This window comes from Hypanus sabinus, chromosome 4 (assembly GCF_030144855.1).
Source record: "Hypanus sabinus isolate sHypSab1 chromosome 4, sHypSab1.hap1, whole genome shotgun sequence".
In the NCBI taxonomy this organism is placed as follows: Eukaryota; Metazoa; Chordata; class Chondrichthyes; order Myliobatiformes; family Dasyatidae; genus Hypanus; species Hypanus sabinus.
Window position 1 is genome coordinate 127,257,838 of NC_082709.1, and position 24,344 is coordinate 127,282,181.

At 42.4% G+C, this 24,344-nt stretch overlaps 1 protein-coding gene across 1 annotated transcript in view; it reads left to right on the plus strand.

Annotated features, from left to right (window-relative positions):
• The window catches only part of LOC132393191 (cilia- and flagella-associated protein 47-like), a 595,459-nt gene that overhangs the window by 169,920 nt on the left and 401,195 nt on the right, over window positions 1-24,344 (plus strand). Inside the window, exons 26-27 of the mRNA XM_059968130.1 lie at window positions 12,346-12,552; window positions 23,811-23,911. Coding sequence (XP_059824113.1) covers window positions 12,346-12,552; window positions 23,811-23,911 — 308 coding nt within the window. The remainder of the gene's footprint in view (window positions 1-12,345; window positions 12,553-23,810; window positions 23,912-24,344) is intronic.

A 24,344-nucleotide genomic window follows, 5' to 3' on the forward strand; every position in this document is an offset into this window, starting at 1 on the left:
TAGTTCATAAAGAATATTGAGACTTTGGTTATGAAGAAGATGGGGCATATGTTAGGTACAGGCAGCTGTGATCAAGCAAATCCTTTTAAGGGGTATAAAGGATACAGGGATACACTTCAGAGGGAAAAAGGAATGCAGAAAGGGGGCATGAGACAGTTTTGGCTGATAAGGTAATGGAGAATCCTATGAGATTATGTAAGGGTAACTAGGGCATGATTAGGACTTCTGTTGCTTCAGTTTAGTCATCTTTGTGTGGAGCAACAAGAGATGGATGAGATTTGAAATGAATACTTCTAATCTGTGTTTACCATGAAGGTGGTTTTGGAAGCTTGAGAGTTCAGAGAATAGTGATGTTTTGGAATATATCCACTTTACAAACGAGGAGGTACTAGTGATCTTAATGTGCATAAATGTGGGTAATTCCCTGGGCAGCCACAGTCGAATTGGTGCAGGAGGCTTCATGCATTAACAAGAGCAAATAAAAATAAAGCAGGGGAGGGTTTGGCGAGAACAGGCATGGGTGAAGTAGGTATCTGGTAAGTTTCTTCTTCTTCATTCTTTGTCTGTTAGTGCATGGCTCCAGGGGCTGTGTTGTGTTCATTGTATGAGATATGGGAATTCTGGGAGACCTCCAGCCTCCTGGATAACCACATCTATACCAGATGCACCGAGTTGCAGCTCCTCTGAGAATGTGTTAAGGGACTGGAGCTGAAGCTCGATGACCTTCAGCTCATACAGGAAGCTGAGCAGATGACAGATAGGAGTTATAGATAGATAGATAGATTGGGAGGTAGTCACCCCTAAGTTGCAGGAGTCAGGAAAATGGATGATGTTAGGAAAGAGAATGGAAATGAGCAGCCAGTACAGAGTACCCTGAAACTGTTTCCTTCAATGATCTATATACCTTTTTGGATACTGTTGAGGCGGAACTATCTACCGGAGGGGGGAGCTGCAGTGACCAGCTCTCTGGCACTGAGTCTGGCGCTGTGGCTCAGAAGGGAATGGGAGGGAAGAGGACTGCAATAGTGATAGGGGATTCCATTGTTAGAGTAGTAGACATGAGATTCTGTGGATGCGATAGAGACACCAGTTGGTATGTTGCCTCCCAGGTGCCTGGGTCAGGGGTGTCTCAGATCGAGTCCATGACATTCTAAAAGGGGATGGTGAGCAGCCAGAAGTCTTGGTACATATTTGTACCAATTCCATCGGTAGGAAAAGCAAGCAGGTCCTGAAGGGAGAATTTAGGGAACTAGGGACAAAGCTGTAAAGCAGGACCTCCAGAGTAGCTATCTCTGGATTGTTGCTTATGCCTCATGCCAGTGTGGGTACGAATAGGATGATTTGGGCAAAATTGCAGTGAATTGCAATGAAAAAGTGTACAAAATAGAAAAGGATGATGAATATAGGATTGATAGTGCTATATTTGAATATAAGGTGTTATATAGAATAAAGTAGATTATCTTGTAAAGAAGTTAAAGATTAACAGCTATGACATTGTATGCATTACTGGGTCATAGCTGAAAAAAATTATTGTTGGGAGCTTAATACTCAAAGATGCACATTGTGTAGATAGGCAGAGGGTGTTGTCTGACTCTTTTTTTAAAAATTGAAATCAAATTCTTAGAAAAAGGTGACATAGGTTCAGAAGATGTAGAAATCATTGTGGGTAGAGTTAAGGAACTGCAAAGGTAAAAAGACCCTGATGGGAATTATATACAGGCCTCCAAACAGCAGCCAGGATGCAGGATACGAAATACAACAGGAGATAGAAGAGGCATGTCAAAAGGGCAGTGTTACGATAGTCATGGGGGATTTCAATATGCAGGTAGACTGGGAAAATCAGGTTGGTACTCAGTCTCAAAACTCTGCCATGGATGGTCCCAAGCTGCTGTGAAAGGAGGAGGGTTGGGCATGGGAATGGCAACCTCATCCTGTAAAAACCCAGTGCTACTAAATCACTAATAGAAGCTCCAAAGTTCTTATCCCTGGGAAAGAAAGGATACACCAAGAAGGTGGGCTATACCGGGAGATAACTTGAACAACTTAAAAATGGCCCAGGACAGAGGACCTTGGAGAGCTCGTGTCAGCTCTAGTAGGGTGGTGGGGTGCAATGTAATGCTGGATCTCAAGGGAGAGAATTTGTAGAATGCCTACAAGATGGCTTTTAGAGTAGCTTCTGATTGAGCCCACTAATGGATCAGCTAATCTGGTTCTGGTGTTGTGTAATGAACCTGATTTGATTAGGGAGTTTAAAGTAAAGGAATCCTTTGGAGACAATGAACATATTATGAGCGATTTCACCCTGCAATTTAAGAAAGAGAAGCTAAAGTCAGATGTATCAGTATTACAGTAGAGTAAAGGGAATTACAGAGGCATGAAAGAGGAGCTAGCCAAAGTTGATTGGAAGGGGACACTAGCAGGGATGATGGCAGAGCAGCAAAGTTTGGAGGCTCTCGAACAATTTGGAAGGCACAGGATAGATACACCCCAAAGAAGAAGAAGTATTTTAAATACAGGATGATGCAACCATGGCTGACAAAAGAAGTCAAAGCGAGCATAAAATAGAGGGCGTAGAATAGAGCAAAAATGATTGGAAAGTTAGATGATTGGGAAACTTTAAAAAACAACAGAAGACAATAAAAAATGCCACTGTAGAAGACACTAGTAGTATGTCAGAAGTTTGAGAGTGCCAGTGGGCAGAAGTGATTGCAGTTGCTACGGCCAGGGATAGGGTGTTTGGGGAACTTAAAGATCTGAAGGTAGATAAGTCATCTGGACCAAATGGACTACACCACAAGGTTCTGAAAGGGGTAGCTGAAGAGTTTGTGGAGGTATTAGTAAGGATCTTTACAGAATTCTGGAATTTATCCAGAGGATTGGAAAATTACAAATGTCACTCTGCCCTTCAAGAAGGGAGGGAGGTCGAAGAAAGGAAATTATAGTCCAGCTAGCCTGACCTCTGTGGTTGGGAGGATGTCAGAGTTGATTGTTGCAGATGTAATTTTGGGGTACTTGGAAGCAAATAGGCAAAAGTCAGCATGGTTTCCTTAAGGGGAAATTTTGCCTGACAAATCTGTTGGAATTAATTGAGGAATTAACAAACAGGATAGACAAAGAAGAATCAGTGAATGTTGTGTACTTGGATTTTTGAGAAGGCATTTGACAAGGTGCTGTTCATGAGGCTACTTAACAAGATAAGAGCTCATGGTTTCACAGGAAAGATGCTGGCATGGAGAAAGCATTGGCTGATTGGCAGGAAGGAAAGAATGACAATAAAGGGAGACGTTTCTGATTGGCTGCCGATGACAAGTGGTGTTCTGAAATGCTTGGTGTTGGGACTGTTTCTTTTTATGTTGTACATCAGTGATTTGGATAATAGAACTGATGGCTTTGTGGCCAAGTTTGTGGATGATACAAAGATAGTTGGAAGAGCAGGCAGTGTTGAGGAAGGAGGGAGGCTGCAAAAGGATTTGGAAAAGGTAGGAGAATGGGCAAAGAAGTGGCAACTGGAATGCAGTGTATGATCATGCACTGTGGTAGAAGGAATAAAAGCATAGTCTATTTTCTGAATGGGGAGAAAATTAAAAAATCCAAGGTGCTATGAGACTTGGGAGTCCTTGTGCAGGATTCCCTAAAGGTTAATTTGCAAGTCGAGTCAATAATTTGCAAGTTGGGATATTGATTGCATGGATAGCTAGAGGCTTTTTCCAGGGCTGAACTGGTAAACACAAGGGGGTATAGTTTTAAGGTGTTAGGAAATAGCTACTGAGGAGATGTCAGGGGTAAGATTTTCACACAGAGAGTGGTGGGTGCATGGAATGCACTGCCAGAAATGGTGGTGGAAGCAGATACAATAGGGTATTTCAAGAGCCTCTTAGATAGGTACATGAAGTGTAGAAAAATAGAGTGCTATGCACAAGGAAGTTCTAGGCAATTTCTACAGTAGGTTACATGGTCCGCATAACATTGTGGGCTGAAGGGCCTGTAATGTGCTGTAGATTTCTATGTTCTATGTTCTTATAATGAGGAAGACAAATGTAATGTTAGCATTCATTTCAGGAGGACTAGAATATAAAAGCAAGGAGTAATGCTGAAGCTTAATACTGATGAGACCTCACGTGGAATATTATCAGCAGTTTTGGGCACCTTATTTAAAAAAGGATATTCTGACATTGGAGAGGGTTCATAAGGTGTTTTTGAGAAGGATTCCAGGAATGAAAGGCTTATCATAAGAGGAGCCTTTACTCACTGGAATTTAGAAGAATGAAGACGGATCTCAATGAAACCTATCAAATATTGAAAGGTCAAGATAGAGTGAATGTGGCAAGGATGTTTCTTCTTGTGGGGTCTCAATGATCAGTGTACACAGTCTAGAATAGACCATTTAGAATAGAGATGAGGAGAAATTTCTTCAGCCAGAGGATGGGGAATCTGTGGATGGCTGTGGAGGCCAGGACATTGGGTCTATTTAAGGTGGAGGTTGATCTGTTCTTGATTATTCAGGGCGTGAAATGTTACGGAGAGAAGGCAAGAGAATAGAGATGAGGCAGAGGTGAATTGGCTGTGGTGGGATGGTGGAGTGGACTCGATGAAGCAAATAGCTTGGCTCTGCTCTTATGTGTTCTGGTCTGATGGTCTGACCATGTGTGTCCTCGGACATTGTGTGAAGGTAGAGAAGAAGTTGGTGTTTCCCTGGCAGGGATATTTATACTATCATTAGCCACAAGTTAGGTACCAAAAGACTGGAGGATGGATAACATTGTGCTTTTATTTAAGAAGGGCTGCAAGAACAACCCTGGACTAGTAAGCCTAACATCGATGATGGGAAAAATACTGGAAGGGTATCCCAGGAAATATCTACATTTGGAAAGGGAAGGACTGATTAGGGATAGTCAGAATGGTTTTCTGTGTGCAAGATCACGTTTCATGAGCCTGATGAGTTTCTTTGAAGAGGTGACCAAGATGACTAATGAGAACAGGATAGTGGACATTATATACATGTACTTCAGCAAGTCCTTTGACAAGGTCTTATATGATTGGCTTGTTCAGAAGGTTAGATCATATATGATACAGGGTGAGCTACCCAATGGGATGCAAATTTGGCTTGGTATAAGGAATCAGAATGTGGTACTCGAGGGTTATTTTTCAGACTGAATGACTGCAACTAGCAGTCCCTGTTGTTTATCCTGATAATCAATGACTTGGATGAAAATATAGTTGGCATGGGTATTAAGTTTGAGGATGGCATCAAGATTTGTGATATAATGAACAACGACAAAGTCTATCTAAGATTACAACAGGATATAGATTAAAGGGAAATTGTAGACAAGGAATGGCAGATGGAATACAATTGAGGCAAAGTATTGTATTTTGGCACTGAAGTTAAACCTGGACAGTAAACTGTATGGTCCTGGGGAGTTTAATAGAAGATAACAAGTTATGCAACTATATAGTTTCCTAAAAACAGCAATGCATGTAGACAGGGTCATGAAGATGTTCAGCCTGCTTGCCTTCATCAATTAGGATACTTTGTTCAAGAATTGGGATGGCATGTTACAATTGTGCAAGATGTTGGTGAGATCACACTTGGAATACTGTGCACAGTTTGATCTCTAGCTATATGTAGCGTAAGGGTGCAGAAAAGATTTGTAAACATGTTACTGGGACTAGAAGGCTTAAGTTGTAAGGAGAAATTGGATGGGCTGGGGCTTTTTCCCTTGAACTTGAGAGGCTGAAATGTGAACTTATAGAGACATACAAAATCTTGAGGAGCATAGATTAGGCAAATAGTCAAGTCTTTTCCCCCAAGGCAGTGAAATCTGAAACTAGAGGGCACAGATTTAAGGAGAGTAGGGAAAAATTTAAAGGGAATCTGAGGAGCAATCTTCTATCGTGGATATGTGGAAAGATATTCCGGATGAATAATTATAATTATACAATTATAGTTTAAAACATATTTGAATAGGTACATGGATAGGACAATTTCAAGGGATATGGTCCAAACCCAGGTAAGTGGGACTTCTTCTGATTGGCAACTTAATCTGCATGTATGAGTAGGGCTGAAGGGCCTACCTCTGTGCTTTATGTCTCTATGGCTACGTCCACACTAGACCAGATAAATCTGTAACCAAACCTTTTTCTCTTTGTTTTGACCCTCCGTCCACACTGAAACGTCGTTTTCCTCTCCTGAAAATGGAGCTTTTCTAAAATGCCCTCCAGAATGTATAAATTTGAAAACGCTGGATTGGGCAGAGCAGTGTGGACTAGGTAACCAGAGAAATCTAAAAACACTGTCATGACGTGCTGGAACAGATAGTGACAGCAGCATGCCATTTCATTGTTTTCTTGAACTCAACCTAACAATTTCAGAACAGACGGCAACAAGACTGAAGCCAGAAGAGTTAGAAATGTACTCACCAAATACTTTGACCCATAACTTACTGAATAAATAAATATTATTATTTATAACTTTGCCCTGTTTTCTGACCTCACTTGTATGAAGGTGGTTTACCTATTTATGCAAGTACTTCTCTGACTATAGATGTTTAACAGCCTAATGTAACATCGTATGGAAATACAAGATAACACTGATTAAGACATGTTTTATACATTTAACAAGGTGCTTTAATAATGCAACAGAGTTAGTCAGTTTTTCAATGTTCATCGTCAGCTGGGTCATACGGTCCATGAACTCCTTGTCGGTTGCCTCCATGCACTCCAATATTTGTTTTGTTTTGTTTAGTTTTAAATCCTCTTGCGCGAGAGCCAACAGCTGTCCATTGTTTGGCAGTTAAGATTTTCTAGTCTGTAACTGGACAAATGCACACCAAGTCTTTCACGGCGAGATTCGACACCTTGTTTTTGGTAGACGTTTCCTGCACATGCCCAGTAGGAGGAGATTCGCTGAAATACCAGTTTTAATGTGGACGGAGTTATTTTCAAAAATGCTTGGTGTGGATGTCCTTCGTTTTTACGTGAAACCGGTCTAGTGTGGATGTAGCCTCAGACTCCAGTTATGAGTTTGTAATGTACTTTTGTTTTTCATGATAGCTACATTAATGCTTGAGTACAAGTGAAGATTATTATTTAGTTTGGTTGGTAATTGATAAGATATCTGTATTCAGTTCTGATGGATAGTTGTTAAAGTGGCTAAATGTCGATGTTTTATTTTTCAGAATATCTAACATTATTATATGAGATCTGATCCATTATTGTTGTTTCTATTAGCATGTTGCAAAGAATTGGTTGACTTGTTCATAAGATAAGGATGGGAATGAGGTTTCATTTCATAAGACTGGTTGGTTGTAGTGTGAATGTTGATACCCCAAAGGTACTTGTGTTTGTATAAATTCGGGGGTTGTTTTGGTTGGGGTGAAAGTTACACTGAGCAAAGATGTAACACTATTTTATAGTGCAACACTGTTAATCAATGAGTGATATGCACTGACCATCTTCAAGAAAAGAGACAAGTCCAACAATGTTCTCCCTGCTGTATACCACAAGGAAAATCATTCCCAGGTCCCTCTCAGTTGCTTCCTTCTACTGATCTAAGTGTCGCTTCCACCAATTAAGACATGGATTTGTCCAGCAAGAAGTACAGTTGACATGATTTGCTTGACAACTCTAGGGAATTTATATATTGTTGCTTTGGATCTCACATATGTTACTGAATCCTTCAATTGGTAGAGAGTTAATTTTAAAAAAATGAGGCTGAAAGTAATATGCTACTTTCCTTGCAATCTCTCATCTCTATTTGGTGATATATCATTACTCTTAGAGCACACCATTCCACCTACTAATAGTTTTCCTGTTGTATTGTATTTCTAGTTGGATTGGTACTGAATTTAAGCTCAGGCTTGTAATAGATAGCTTTTAAGGATATTTGCCAGAATTTAAAGTAGCTGAAACTTGCCAATCAAGCATATGGACTTAAGGCCTAGATTATAACCATATAACAATTACAGCATGGAAACAGGTCATCTCGGCCTTTCTAGTCTGTGCCGAAAGCTTACTCTCACCTAATCCCACTGACCCGCACTCAGCCCATAACCCTCCATTCCTTTTCTGTCCATATTCCTATCCAATTTTGCTTTAAATGACAATACCGAACCTGCCTCTAGCACTTCTACTGGAAGCTCATTCCACTCAGCTACCACTCTCTGAGTAAAGAAATTCCCCCTCATGTTGCCCTTAAACGTTTGCCCCCTAAGTCTCAACTCATGTCCTCTTGTTTGAATCTCCCCTAGTCTCAATGGAAAAAGCCTATCCACGTCAACTCTATCTATCCCCCTCATAATTTAAAATACCTCTATCAAGTCCCCCTTCAACCTTCTACACTCCAAAGAATAAAGACCTAACTTGTTCAATCTTTCCCTGTAATTTAGGTGCTGAAACCCAGGTAACATTCTAGTAAAACTCCTCTGTACACTCTCTATTTTGTTGACATCTTTCCTATAATTCGATGACCAGAACTGTACACAATACTCCAAATTAGGCCTTACTAATGCTTTGTACAATTTTAACGTTACATCCCAACTCCTATACTCAATGCTCTGATTTATAAAGGCCAACATACCAAAAGCTTTCTTCACCACCTATCCACATGAGATTCCACCTTCAAGGAACTATGCACCATTATTCCTAGATCACCCTGTCCTACTGCATTCTTCAGTGCTCCACCATTTACCATGTATGTCCTATTTGGGTTATTCCTACCAAAATTTAGTAGCTCACACTTATCATCATTAAACTCTATCTGCCATCGCTCAGCCCACTCTTCTAACTGGCCTAAATCTCTCTGCAAACTTTGAAGACCTACTTCATTATCCACAAATCCACCAACTTTAGTATCATCTGTATACTTACTAATCCAAACAACATTGGACCCAGTACAGATCCTTGAGGCACACCACTAGTCACCAGGATCCAGTCTGACCAACAGTGATCCACCACTACTCTCTGGCATCTCCCATCCAGCCACTGTTGAATCTGTTATGTACCCCGTAACTGGGTTATCAGACCAGCAGAAGTGGAATGATACATTGGAGTCTGGTGGTACTGTAACTAACTAAAGGTGTTTATTAGTAAACTAATCAATACAGTATTAAAAATGCAAATATGCATATAAAACAGGTTAGTAATAATAAAAACAGAGGTGTAGGAATCAGAATCAACAGTGAAAAACAAGCTCTATCCAAGTCTAGGGGTAAATGAATTGTCATAAGAGAATATAGAGTTCAGTTCAGTTCGTGCTGAGGTAGTTATTGTTGTGTTGCAATGTTGGAGAGAGAGAGAGAGACATGAGCAGCTGCAGCAGGCAAATCTCCCGTCGTCTTCTTGTTCCATTGTACCGTTGGGGTCATCGGTTATGACCCTTCTGTTCCAGGCTAGATCGTTCTTCAGTGATGGACTCGTCACCCAGGCAAGGGCGGACACACACATAAGTCCCCACCGGTCTGCCTTCATCCACCGTGCTCCAGACTGTTTCTCCTGAACTGATTCTCCAGGCCCCCACCTTCCAGTGGGTGCACAACACTCTTTCAATGTCTACTGGTGTGTCTGAGGGTGTCTCCCCAGATCCGTCTTTTATCCCCACTGACGGGGTATCAGCAATCCATCAACTCCACATGCCCATGTCCATCAAACTAGTCCACTCCCTGCTGTCTCAGCAAGAATGTTAATGAGCAAAGAAGTGTCCTTGTAGCAAAGGGTAAATAATCAGTGAAGAAGCCATAATACATAAATCACCCATCTCTCTCTCTCTTATCTGTAGCAGATGCCTCTACCTCTGTTCCCAGGGGGTGGGGGGGGGTCAGCTCTGGACAAATCCAATTTTCAAGATTCCTGTCATTAACTGCAGCATTTCGTAACATCAAATGCTTTGTCCTATCTTGCAGCATGGTTGTAAAATTACTGTGGAGGAGATTGCAAAACACCCATGAAGGGCTACGGTAATCAGTTCTGGTATAAATTACCTGAATTTAACTGCATGTGCTCAATAATTGCAGCAATCCAGACTAACTTCAAATGCCATCACCAGCTGTAGGGGAATATATATTATTGCTGTAATGAAGGATAGCACATTTGTATACCATTAAGTATCACTCTACCAGATAGGGTATCACCACTATTGGCATTCTGCTTGAAATCACTGGGGTTCTATGACACCCTTTTAATTTATATTGTGACGATGGTAGGCTGTATGAAAGAAGTCATCATGGGTTCATCTGTGCTACAGTGGAAGCTAAGTTTTCAATCAGCAATTGAAGTATAATGTGTTACGAACCCCGTAACTGGGTCACTTTCCAGCAAAGATAGAGAGGTCCGTTGAAGTCTGATGATACTATTTTTAACAGTACTTATTAGTAAAAATACACAAAAATAATATCAATGGAAATATACAGATAATATACGTCATCAATACTAAATCTAAAAGTGCGGGTATAATAATAATCAATAAGAAGTAAGCTCTATCATTGTCTAGGGGATAATGTATTGTCCGATGGAAATATAAAGTTCACTCAGTTCATGCAGGCTGCAGCCTTTGGGGACCACTGGATTGCAATGGTTGGAGAGAGAGAGAGTTTTGGGAGAAAAACTTGCCTGTTTTCCTTTTATGATTTCAATCCATCAGGAGTCCCATTGGTGTGGCCATTCACTCGTGGCCTCTCCTTTAGATAAGCCATTCTTCTGTGGTGAGCCCGCCAACCCAGGCAAGGGAGGACGCACACGAGCCCCCCACCGGCAGTCGCTATTTAAACGCTGTCACGGGATTTCTAGCATTTCTCCTGGTGCGTCTAAAGGGGTTGTTCCCCAGACCCTCTTTTATCCTTACTCACGGGGTCTCAGATGTCAATCAGGTTGGGATGATGCAATCCCTCAACCAGCCCACTCTGGTCGTCCCCTGAGGGGCTTCAATGAATAGTACAGTACTCAATACACAATTCCGTCTCCAAGAGACAATTGCCATTATCAATGGTTTTGTTTTGCTGAGGCCAGGACACATTCCAAACCTTGTGGATTCTCTCTCATTTCCTGGGTCTCAGACCCGAATTAATAGCGATCTTGCGATTCTCAAAAAGGAGGGGCGACTTTGTACCCTTTGGCCCCTCAGAGTTGCTGCACATTCATAACAAATGAAATCCATTTGTATTGAAATGCAGCTGGGTATCATACCTATGCTAAGAATGTGGTGTCAATAGACTTGGCAAAACTATTTGCAAGATTGGAGCTAGATTCCTACATTCCTTCATCTTCCTATCTCTTTCAGGCTTTTCAGAAAATCTAAAATTGCCCCAAACATCTCAATGTGCATGCACATCAGTGCACGTCCACAAGCTGTTCTCTTGTAGTCCTCATCTGGGTGCTCTGAAGTAGCAGTGATAGACAATCTCACTTTCTGGTCAATGACACCCAAGCTGATGTTTATCCCTCTGGCTTGACATGATTTGGTAACTAATGATGTTAGATGTGCTGGAGAAATTCCATGTGTAAATGTTTTTGGACCACGTGCATTTGAGGATTGATGGATAAGTAAAGGTGTGTGTATATAGCATGAAATGTTCTAGAAAATTTCAATGTATGAGCATGTTGGGTTTCTATGAATTTTCAGAAAAATTATTGTTATGTGAGTCTGAAAGTTAATGTGCAGGAAATAACTTATCAGTTAATAACTCATTAGGGGTGATTGATAAGTTTGTGGCCTATGTAGAAGGAGATGAGTTATTAACTTCAAACTTTCTGCATTATCACTCAAATAGTTGAACTGCATGTGCATGTAATGAGAGCGGTATAAGTCATCTCCTTCTACCTTAGGCCACGAACTTAACAATCGCCCATGCTGTGGACACATTCTGGAGGTCCAAGATATGTATGCTCCATGACTGCTGGACTAAGTGTATAAATGTAGGAGGGGACTACATTGAAAGATAAATGTGATAGGTTTTCTAAAATTGACTCCTTCTACCTTAGGCCACAAACTTATCAATCACTCCTTGTATGTTATGTTTAAGTGCAGAACTTATTACATTAAGATCCTGCAGAAATTTCTTGTGTGAAGAACATGGGGACTTTCAAGGATTTCTCATGCATCAACAGTCTAATGCTTCGTTTTCAGCACAATCAAATTTCTACCTCTGTTCAGATAAACACACATAGCATTGTAGCTATTGATCAATTTGTCTATGATAGTTGTGAAACTATATTTCAATTTACTTTTAACAAATCTAATTAAGTAACTCATTTAGAAGTGTTTGAGACATTATGAATTACGTGGAAAACAGAAGGGAAAATTTCTTGACTGTAACATCTATGTGTTGGAAAATTAAACTCTTAATTTGTTTTCAGTGACTGCAAGATCCAAGCTGAAATTCCCGAAGTGGAAACTGAAGATGGGAACTGGTTAAAGCCCATATCTTGTGAGTTCCCTGAAGGCTCAACTTTGCTGTACAAAAATGGAACAAAGAAAAGCATAGCATGCTGCATCACCTTCTCTTCATTCGTCCCAATTTCGATAAATATGGATGTTATTTTCATGGATCAGGAAAAGGAAAGGTAAAAAAGTCATCGTGGATATCATAAGATTTTCTTAAAGAATAAGATCTTAGTATGCAAATAAGATGACAACTTGACAAAATGTGGTTCCAAATACTGAAATATGAGTAACACTTAGGTGCCTGGTCAGGGAAAGTGAGGAGTTGATAGAGAGGAGCTATAGGCAAGTAGCCACATCAGGGCCTTGAGAGACAGATAAGTATGTAACAGTCAGGAGAGGGAAGGCCAAGAGTCAGATACTAGAGAGTACCCCCGTGGCTGTTCTCCTTAACAATAAGTACACCTGTTTGATTACTGTTGGGGAGGGGGGACCTATCTGAAGGAAGCAACAGTAGCTGCCTCTCTGCATAGATTCTGGCCCTATGGCTCAGAAGGGTAGGGAAAGGAAGAAGGCAGTAGTGACAGGGGGCCCTATAGTTAGGGGATCGGACAGGTGATTCTGTGGATGCAAGAAAAAAACACAGATGGTAGTTTACCTCCCAGGTGCCAGGATTTGGGATGTTTCTGATCATGTCCTCGATATCATGAAATGGGAAGGTGAACAGCCCGAGGTTGTAGTACATATTGGTATCAACAACATAGGTAGGAAAGGGGAGTAGGTCCTGAAAACAGACTGCAGGGGGTTAGGAAGGAAGTTAAGAAGCAGGATGTCAGAAGTAGAAACCTTGGGATTACTGTCTGTGCCATGCGACAGGAATAGTGTGAGGTGGAGGATAAATGCGTGGCTGAGGGATTGGAGCAGGGGGCAGAGATTCAGATTTCTAGATCATTAGGACCTCTTTTGGGGCAAGTGTGACCTGTACAAAAAGGAGGGTTGCACTGAAATCCGAGGGGGACCAATATCCTGGCAGGGAGGTTTGCTAAGGCTATTGCGGAGAGTTTAACTAGAATTGCTGGGGGGTTAGGAACCGAACTGAAGAGAGGACGGAAGGGGCTGTTGGATCACAAGTAGAGGAAGCTTGAAGATAGTGCAAGAGGGAGGATAGGCAGGTGATAGAGAAGGGATATCCTCAGACAGATGGTTTGAGATGTGTCTAATTTAATGCAAGAGGCATCTTGAACAAAGCAGATGAGCTTAGAGCATGGATCAGTACTAGGAGCTATGATGTTGTGGCCATTACAGAGACTTGGATGGCTCAGGGGCAGGAATGGTTACTTAGAGGGCCAGGCTTTAGATATTTCAGAAAGGACAGGGATGGAGGCAAAAGAGGTTGGGGGCATGGCTCTGCTGATCAAAGATAGAGTCATGGCTGAAGAACAGGAGGAAATCATGGAGGGATTGTCAAACTGAGTCTCTGTGGGAGGAAGTTAGAAACAGGAGGGGGTGAATAATGCTACTGGGTGTTTTTTTATAGACCACCCAATAGTAACAGGGACATCGAGGAGCAGATAGGGAGACTGATTCTGGTAAGGTGTAATAATCACAAGGTTGTCATGGAGGGAGATTTTAATTTCCCAAATATCGATTGGCATCTCTGTAGAGCAAGGGGTTTCGATGGGGTGGAGTTTGTTAATTGTGTTCAGGAAGGTTTCCTGACACAATATATAGATACGCCAACAAGAGGAGAGGCTGTACTTGATCTGGTATTGAGAAATGAATCTTGTCAGGTGTCAGGTCTCTCAGTAGGAGAGCATTTTGAAGATAGTGATCACAGTTCTATCTCCTTTACCATAGCATTGGAGAGGGATAGGAACAGAAAAGTTAGGAAAGTGTTTAATCAGAGTAAGGGGAAATATGAGACTATCAAACAGGAATTTGGAAGCATAAATTGGGAACCGATGTTTTCAGGGAAATATACGGCAGAAATGTGGCAAATGTCCAGGGGATGTTTGTGTGTCGTTCTACATAGGTACATTCCAATGAGATAGGGAAACGATGGTAGGGTGCAGGAACCATGGTGTACAAAGGCTGTAATAAATCTAGTCAAGAAGAAAAGAAAAACTTACGAAGGGTTCAAAAAACTAGGTAATGATAGAGATCTTGAAGATTATAAGGCTAGCAGGAAGGAGCTTACGAATGAAATTAGGAGAGCCATGAGAAGGCCTTGGTGAGCAGGATTAAGGAAAGCCCCAAGGCATCCTATAAATATGTGAAAAGCAAGAGGATAAGATGTGAGAGAAGAGGACCAATCAAGCATTAAAGTGGAAAAGTGTGTATGGAACCGGAGCAGGTAGCAGAGATACTGAATGAATACTTTGCTTCAGTATTGAAAAGAATCTTGGCGATTGTAGGGATGATTTAAGGTGGATTGAAAAGCTTGAGCATATAGACATTAAGAAAGAGGATGCACTGGAGCTTTTGGAAAGCATCAAGTTGGATAAGTCTCCGGGACCAGCTGAGATGTACCCCAGACTACTGTGGGAGGCGTAGAAAGAGAATGCTGAGGCTCTGGCAATGATCTTTGCATCATCAATGGGGATGGGAAAGGTTCCGGAGGATTGGAGGGTTGAAGATGTTGTTCCCTTATTCTAAAAAGGGAGTAAAGATAGCCCAGGAAATTATAGACCAGTGAGCCTTACTTCAGTGGTTGGTAAGTTGGTGGAAAAGATCCTGAGAGGCAGGATTTATGAACATTTGCAGAGGCTTAATATGAATAAGAATAGTCAGCATGGCTTTGCCAAAGGCAGGTTGTGCCTTATGAGCCTGATTGAATTTTTTGAGGATGTGACTGAACACATTGATGAAGGTAGGGTAGTAGATGTAGTGTATATGGATTTCAGCAAGGCACTTGATAAGGTACCCCATGCATGACTTATTGAGAAAGTAAGGAGGCATGTGATCCAAGGAGACCTTGCTTTATGGATTCAAAATTGGCTTGCTCACAGAAGGCGAAGAGTGGTTGTAGACAGGTCATGTTCTGTATGGAGGTTGATGCCCAGTGGTGTGCCTCAGCGATCTGTTCTGGGACCCCTTCTCTTTGTGAGTTTTATAAATGACCTGGATGAAGAAGTGGAGGGATAGGTTAGTAAATTTGCTGATGACACAAAGGTTGGGAGTGCTGTGGATAGTGTGGAGGGCTGTTAGAGGTTACAGTGGGACGTTGATAGGATGCAAAACTGGGCTGAGAAGTGGCATATGGAGTTCAACCTAGATAAGTGTGAGGTGGTTCATTTTGGTAGGTCAAATATGATGGCAGAAATCTAGTATTAATGGTGAGACTCTTGGCAGTGTGCAGGATCAGAGGGATCTTGGGATCCGAGTCCATAGGACACCCAAAGCTGCTGCGCAGGTTGACTCTGGTTAAAAAGGCATATGGTACATTGGCCTTCATCAACCATGGGATTGAGTTTAAGAGCTGAGAGGTAATGTTACAGCTTTATAGGACCCTGGTTGGACCCCACTTGGAGTACTGCACTTAGTTCTGGTCACCTCACTATAGGTAGGATGTGGAATCTATAGAAAGGGTGCAGAGGAGACTTACAAGGATATTACCTGGATTGGGGGGCATGCCTTATGAGAATAGGTTGAGTGAACTTGCTTTTTCTTCTTGAAGCGGTGGAGGATGGGAGGTCCTGATAGAGGTGTATAAGATGATGAGAGGTATCGATTATGTGATAGTCATAGGCTTTTTTCCCATGGCTGAAATAACTAACATGGGAGGGCACAGTTTTAAGGTGCTTGGAAGTAGGTGCAGAGGAAATGTCAGGGGTGAGTTTTTTATGCAGAGTCGTGAGTGCGTGGAATGGGCTGCTGGCAATGGTGGTGGAGGCAGTTTAGATAGGGTCTTTTAAGAGACTCCTGGATAGATACACGGAGTTTAGAAAAATAGAAGGCTATGGGTAACCCTAGGTAATTTTTAAAGTAAGTACATGTCCAGCACAGTATTGTGGGCTGAAGGGCCTATATTGTGCTGTAAGTTTTCTATGTTTCTATGTTACTTACTTTTCTGGACTAAATAGCTGAATTGTTTTTTATTTAAGCAGTTTAGGTGTCTCTGTCAGTTTTTTGCACAACTGTCATTTATGTGGAGTCAAGAGAACAGTCTGCCCTTACTCAACTGCATTGAGTGTTAAGTGTAAAAGCTGAAAGAAAAGATAGCCCATGATGCAGTTGGAAGAGCTGCTGTCTCACAGCTCCAGGGATCTTTGCCAAATTCTGACTTCTGGTGCTCTGTGTGTAGAGTTTGCATATTCTTCCTGTGAGCACTTGGATTTTGTCCATATGTATAATTTTCTCCCATGCTGTGTGTTGGGGTGTTAAATAGCTATTATAAAATACCCTAGAGTTTAGTAAGTAATATAATTGAGGAAGTTCTGAGTAATAAGGTTGGAATAAAGTGGTGTCAATACAAGAGTTGTTAAAGTTAGTACTCAATAGTCAGCATAGATATGGTGGGCCAAAGAGCTTGTCTTCATGTTGTATAAGAACAGTTATAAATGAAGAGCATAATCCAAATCAATTTTTAGGTAATCATAAAATCCATAAAGATCACAATAAAGATAATTTTGGAAAGAGATCTTGTATGTTGACACTGTTAGTGCCATAAATACACAGAAGAGGGAAATTGTGATGCCATTCAATATGAAATGCTAACAATGGCAGTGGTGTTAAGAAGAACCTCAATGTTACAATTAATGCTACCTGTTTAAATCTTATTATCAGTCAAGTTTTTAACAGTTGGAAGGATGCCTTATTGTGTGTTTTGAAGGAATTTCTGATTATCAAGAGGTTAGGTAGGTTTGGTAGAGGTTAATGTTACATAGAAAATCTACAGCACAATACAGGTCCTTTGGCCCACAATGCTGTGCCGAACATGTACCTACTTTAGAAATTACCTAAGCTTACCCATAGCCCTCTATTTTTCTAAGCTCCGTGTAAGAGTCCAGGAGTCTCTTAAAAGACTCTATTGTATCCACCTCCGCCATCGATACTGGCAGCCCATTCCACGCCCTCACCACTCTCTGCATAAAAAACTTACCCCTGACATCTCCTCCGTACCTACTTCCAAGCACCTTAAATCTGTGCCCTCTCGTATTAGCAATTTCAGCCCTGGGAAAAAGCCTCTGACTGTCCACATGATCATTCTCCCTCATTATCTTATACACCTCTATCAGGTCACCTCTCATCCTCTGTCGCTCCAAGGAAAAAAGGCCAAGTTCACTCAACCTATTCTCATAAGGCATGCTTCCCAATCCAGGCAACATCCTTGTAAATCTCATCTGCACCCTTTTTTCCACATCCTTCCTGTAGTGAGGTGACCAGAACTGAGCACAATACTCCAAGTGGGGTATGATCAGGGTCCTATATAGCTGTAAATAAGCTGTATACAGTGAATAAGAGACTCAATAATTTATAAAAGTCCTGCTGGAGTAGTGAAGGAGGTGGAAAAGTTGTGTGATGTCAAGGTTTATTTTAAATCCTGTTCTCAGACATGAATGTTTTGGTTATCATTCACCAAGGAAGACAATGTGAGAGGGAAAATGAGAGAAGTGGTAAAATAATTAATGTGTGAAGGGAGCAATAATATTCAGTGAGCAGCACTGCACGAGATAACTAAATTCCTGTAAGAAGACTCTATTAGGAAAATGTTATTGTACATTCATTAATTAGATCTTTTGAAGTAGTCAGTTTGACCCTCCATTTTAAAGTTATATCAAACAGTGACTACTGAGTGACAAAGCAGGCTGTTCTGTATAAATCTTATAGACATGGATTAAAAAAGGTAATGAAAGACATGATTTCATCCAAAACTTGATAATGCAAATCATTTCATTCTGCTGACTGGACCATTCCAAAATATGGCAGAATTGGTCTCAATATTTGTGACAGTCTGCCAAACCCTGTACAAAATTACAATCATATTGGCTCAGTTTTCACCGTCTGATAGGGACAGAACAATATTGTCACATGCTGGTAAGTGTAAACTGACTGAGAACTTCAATTTTGCTTTACTGATGTAGGCATCATGCACTGCATTTCCCAAATTTTAGTACCCTGTTGTATTTTTGAGTCTGAGTGCAAGCCTTGTTGTTGCAACACCACTCTACGAGCTGACTGTCTCACTCCTGTATGCATCCTCATGTGAACTTCTGCCAAATACAGTGGTGTCATCAGCAAATTTATGAATGGTCTTTGAGCTGTGAGTAGCCACACAGTAATGAGTGTAGAGAGAGTAGAGCAGTGGGCTAAGCACACATCTTTGAAGTGTGTCTGTGATGATTGTCAGCAATCCGATGAGAAAGTCAAGGATCCAATTGCAGAGGGTGGTATAGAGGCCAGGTTTTGAAGTTTTTTAATTAGTAGTGAGGGATGATGGTGTTAAATACCAAGTTGTAATCAATAAACAGCAGCCTAATGTATTTATTGCTGTTGTCTAGGATCTCCAAGGCTGAGTGGAGAGTCAGTAAAATTATATCTGTTGTAGACTTGTTGTGGCAGTAAACAAATTACAGTGGGTCAGGCAGGAGTTAACTCTAGCCATGACCAATCTCTCAAAGCACTTCATCGCAGTGGATGTAAGTGTTACCTGATGATAGTACTGAGGCAGCTCACCTTAGGCACTGGTATGATTGTTGTCCTTTTGAAGCAGGTGGGAATTTCCAGTTGCAGCAGTGAGAGATTAAAGATGTCCTTGAACACTCAGGTAAGTTGGTTGAAACAGGTTTTCAGAGCCCTACCAGGTACCATCAGAGTGATGCCTGATATCTTGCGAGGGTTCACCCTCTTGAAGATGTTCTGATGTTGGCCTCCAAGACAGATATCATAGAATAACCAGATGCTGTGGGGATTGTAATAGTTGTAGTCGTGCTGATACGCAATGAGTGAAAGCAACACACTGAGTCGAGCAAGGTCTGGTTGAACTGTTTACTGTCTCAATCAGCGCACACTTAAGTGCCCATTCCCAGCATCGCCTGCTCTTTGCGGCGCGGAAGTGATGTCGGCTTCCGGGCCAAGCTCCGAGCTCTGCCCCACACTCAGAGCCCTCTCGGCTGCTGCTGGCTGTGGACTCGCCCGCGACTGCTGGAGCCAGTTCGCTTGCCGCATGGGTGAGCCGCCACATGACCCCACCCCCAGAACCGGCGCTAGGAGGTGCAGAGTCCACAGCCTGCACATTGTCAGTTCTTTTAGGTGGCCGGCCATGTTGTCATGGGGGTGGCACCGTAACCGGGCGTTCAAGGTCTAGATGCACTGGTTTGAGACAGTGAATCGTAAAAGTCTCTTCACGACCACCGATGTCAAGAACGCAGGTCATCCCATTATGGTGCTCCACCTTGTAGGGTCCTTCGTATGATCGTTGTAGGGGTGGTCTGTGTACGCCTCGGCAAACGAAAACATACTTGTTCTGTTAAGGATCCTTGGGCACGAAAGCGGGTGCTATTCCATGATGGAACGTTGGGACTGGGGCAAGTGTTCCAAGCTTAGTTTAGTTAGGTTTACAAGTTTAGTTAGGACCACGGGGTTGATAGCCAGGCCATAGTCATTTAGGCAGCAGCAGAGCAGGCGTAAATGTGCTAAGTATTCCTGGCAGGAGCAGCTGGCGATAAATATGTCATCCAGGTAGATGAACAGAAAGTCCAGCTCTTGCGATTGGGGACTCCGCCCTGGTCTCAGTCTCAATGGATGCAGTGTGGTGGTCAATTGCTGCTTGTTCTTTCTTCCAGCCAATAAAAGCCAATATCTCACCTCACGTCTCAGAGAGTTATTGATGGTGCATCAGGGGGTAATGAGGGCTGTCTTGGGTACATCGTCTGGGTGGACTGGGATCTGATGATACCCTTGGACCAGGTCAATCTTTGAAAAGATGTACGCCCCGTGCTGGTTGGCAGTAAAGACCTGGATGTGCAGTACCGGATAGCGATCGGACGTGGTGGTATCGTTCAGTCTCCTATAGTCGCTGCACGGTCTTCATCCTCCCACAGACTTGGGCAGCATATGGAGTGGGGAGGCCCATGGGCTGTCGGAATGCCGCACAATTCCCATCTCCTCCATCTTCTTGAATTCCTCTTTTGCAAGGCGGAGCTGTCTGGTGGTAGCCTGCGGGCCCGGGCATGGAGGGGAGGTCCCTGTGTGGAGATGTGGTGCATCACACCATGCTTGGGGTCTGTTGAGGAAAACTGCGGCGTGATGATAGATGGGAACTCCGATAACACTCTGGTGAACTTGATGTCGGAATATGTGATGGAGTCCAGGTGCGAGGCCGGTAACCTGGCCTCGCCGAGGGAGAAAGTCTGGAACATCTTTGCATCGACCAATCATTGTCCCTTCAAATCCACTAGCAGCACTGCGCGTGGAGGAAGTCTGCACCCAGCAATGGCTGTGATACTGTGGTCAGCGTAAATGTCCATGTAAAGCGGCTGGAACTGAACTGCAAGGGGACGGTTCTTGTGCCGTAGGTGCAGATGGTGCTGCTGTTGGCTGCCTTAAGTTCTGGTCCTGTTCTTCTAGTTCCGGTATCATTGCTCGAGGGGGGTAGGACACTGAGTTCCACCCCCGTGTCCACCAGGAATCTACGCCCGGAGTGCTTGTCCCAAATGTAGAGCAAGCTATCACGGTGACCAGCCGCCACAGCCATCAGCAATGGCTGGTCCTGGCGTTTCCCTGGAACGAGCATGGCGGTCGGCAGCGGCAGGCCCCAGAACCCTATCTTTGATGATAAAGACACCAAGACTCAGAAGTGGTGCCACCCCTTGGTGTGGGTGTTACGTGCTCCACTGCTGGGGTGTGGGAGGGCTGGGCTTTCGGCCGTGCCACAGCACTAATTCCGATGGTGGTTCCGTCATTTTGTTTGGTGTGCCAAAGCACGTCCGCGCGGGCAGCCACCCTGCGTGGGTCTCTGAAGTCTTCATCTGCTAGCAGGAGGCGGATGTCTTCAGGCATTTGCTCCAAGAAGATCTGTTCAAAAAGGAGGCAAGGCTTATGGCCGTCTGCCAATGCTAGCATGTTGCTCATTAGGGCTGATCGCACATGGTTGCCCAGGCCGTCCATATGCAGTAACCGCGCAGCCCGTTTGTGGCGGGAGAGGCCAAATGTGCAGATTAACAGGGCCTTGAGTGCTTCGTACCTGTTTGTTGCCGGCGGCTGATGCAGAAAGTCGATAGCGTGGCCCACTGTCTCCTGGTCGAGGGCGCCCACCACGTAGTAATACCTGGTCGCGTCTGAGACAATTTGCCTGACCTGGAACTGGGACTCTGCTTACTCGAACCAGACCAGGGGTAGAGTGGTCCAGAAGGTTGGCAGTTTAAGGGAAACTGCATTCTGCAGAGCTGAGTCGTTCATACTGGGTCCAAATGCTGTTGGACTGTTGGGGTTACCAATGTAGTCGCGCTGATACACAACAAGTGACTGCAACACTCTGAGTCGAGCGGGGTCTGGTTGAACTGTTTACTGTTTCAATCCACGTGTGCATAAATGCCCGCTCCCAGCATCCACTGCTCTTTGCGGGGCGGAAGTGACGTTGACTTCCGGGCCGGGGTCTTCCCTGCACTCAGAGCCCTCTCGGCTGCCGCTGGCTGCAGGCTCTCCCGCAACTGCTGGAGCCAGTTTGCTTGCCGCGTGGGTGAGCCACCACATAGCATAATTTTATTCTGCCAGTCAAAGCTTGTGGAGAGTGAAGCAACATTGCCACTTATATAGTTATGTTTACCATACAGGAAATAATGGCATGCAAATTGCCTCAGTGTTCTGCATCTGGCTGCGTTACTAACTTCCAATGAAATTGTATTTTGAGTTTCACGATAGCCTTCTGTATGTTGTACCTGGATTTCTTGTAGGGTTCTGGCTCACCAGTATTGAATGCCACAGATCTAGCCCTCAGCAGACTGCAAACTGTCTGACTAATCTTTACTTCTGGTTGGGTATTTCTGGTATGTACTTGAAGGCACACACTCACCTAGGCAGATCTTTATGAAGTTTGTGACAGCTGTGGCATATTAATTTAGATCTAATGATAAATATCTAAATATAGTCCAGTCCACCAATTCAAAGCAGTCCTGTAAGTTCACTTCTGCCTCCCTTGACCATAGCTTCTTGATCCTCACCGCTGGTGCTGCAGTCCTCAGTCACTGCCTATATGCTAGGAGTAGAAGTACAGCCAAGTGATTGGACTTGCCAAAATGTGGGCATGGAATGGCATGGCAAGCATTCTTGATGGATTTTGATGATGAATTGATGTCCCAATTGAAGAAGCTCTACCTTACCTTCCCTCTGTTATTAACCATCATATTGTCCTGCTCTCAATGACACAACAGAATTGATATCAATGAATATTCAATGTGAAAATTTTGATAAACCATGACAAATAACATCAATCAAGCGCATTCCATTATTTCCTGAATTCTGAAAGCCTTTCTAATGACTTTCTCAGTGCTTTCCAGTGATTTCGAGAAAGTGCAGACTTTCTTTCAGGATGACCTCATGAAGTTATAGGTTTAGAAGGCCTATCTTTTGACTATATCTTTTTGTCAAAAATAGTTTCAATTTAGAATGGGTAACTGACAGGTTGAGGAAAGGCTCAAGTAATGTTGCAATAGTAATAAGGTAAATGCTTTTACCCTGACAAAAGTTGTCTTTTCTTTGGGATGGATCTCTTCAATCTGTTTTCACATTGATATGACTTTGTTTGCTGCAGTGGAAGGTGAGCTAATTGGCCTCAAACATTGATGGATGGTCATGCCTCATATATTAAAATGAATTGCGCACCCCATTAAATATATCTTCAAGCACTTTACAAACCTCTGTTTGTGCTTAACTATTTCAGGCTCCTCAACATTTTCAAACCTCTTTTCCAGCAGCCATGCCGGTATGACAGAAATGCTTATTAATTTTCTTCTGTAGGTTTCTCTATTGAATTCCTTGACTCATTTGAGTATTTTTATGATTTTACATTCCAAGGAACTGGCTTCATGACCTTTTAAGTATAGATTATCAAAATTAACTGCTGCAAAATATGATGAGCAGGGTTTGAGAGATTGAAGATGTTCTTACACACTCTGGCTGGTAGGTTGGCACAAGTTTTCAGTAACATGCCAGATACACCATCAGGGTCCAATGCCTTGAAAAAGTTTACCCTCTTAAAGAATGTTCTGATATCCACCTTCAAGACAGATCACAGATGATGACTGTGAATGTCAAGTTGTTGAACAGTTCTATGATGGTTTATACACAGCCTTTTGGGGGTAAAAACTTCCAGATTCCATAAGGCTTGTTGGAAAAGTACTTGAACCTATATTCAGGACGTTTGAGCAAAAAAGAATTCTGCTTCATTAAATTTCATTTATTGTGCAATGGTGTAATATATTTTACCTTTATTTCTATATAGGGTCAAGCTTTCAGTCTCTGCATCTGCGGATAATTGTCTGTTGACCTTGTATAGATACCTTGCTCTTCACCAAGCAGACCAACAAATTGTCCTCAAAACTGGTAGGTATATCTAAAGGTATATTTAAATTATATATTTTAAGAGTTAAATAGACATAATATCATTGGATTGTGATTATTTTCCTTTAAATTTGCATAATCTTGAAGGGTAAAAATGAGCCTTCGAAAGGTGATACTAAATTGATCTACATCTGTTGCCAAAAATTTTTGCCATGCACATTGTATTTTCTTGGATTTTATACTCATCTGACTGGTTCACTAAATCAAACACAAAGTATATAAAATATTTATTTCTTATCACATGTCAAATGAATTTTCATAAAACCCTATTGCAATTACAATGTAAAAACACATTTCTAAAATAATGTTCCAGATTCTTCAGCAGTGTGTTTATGCATGAAATCACTTGCATTGATATAAAATAGAATTTTTTGCTTCTTTGATACTTGTGAATATTGGACCCCACACAGTTGAA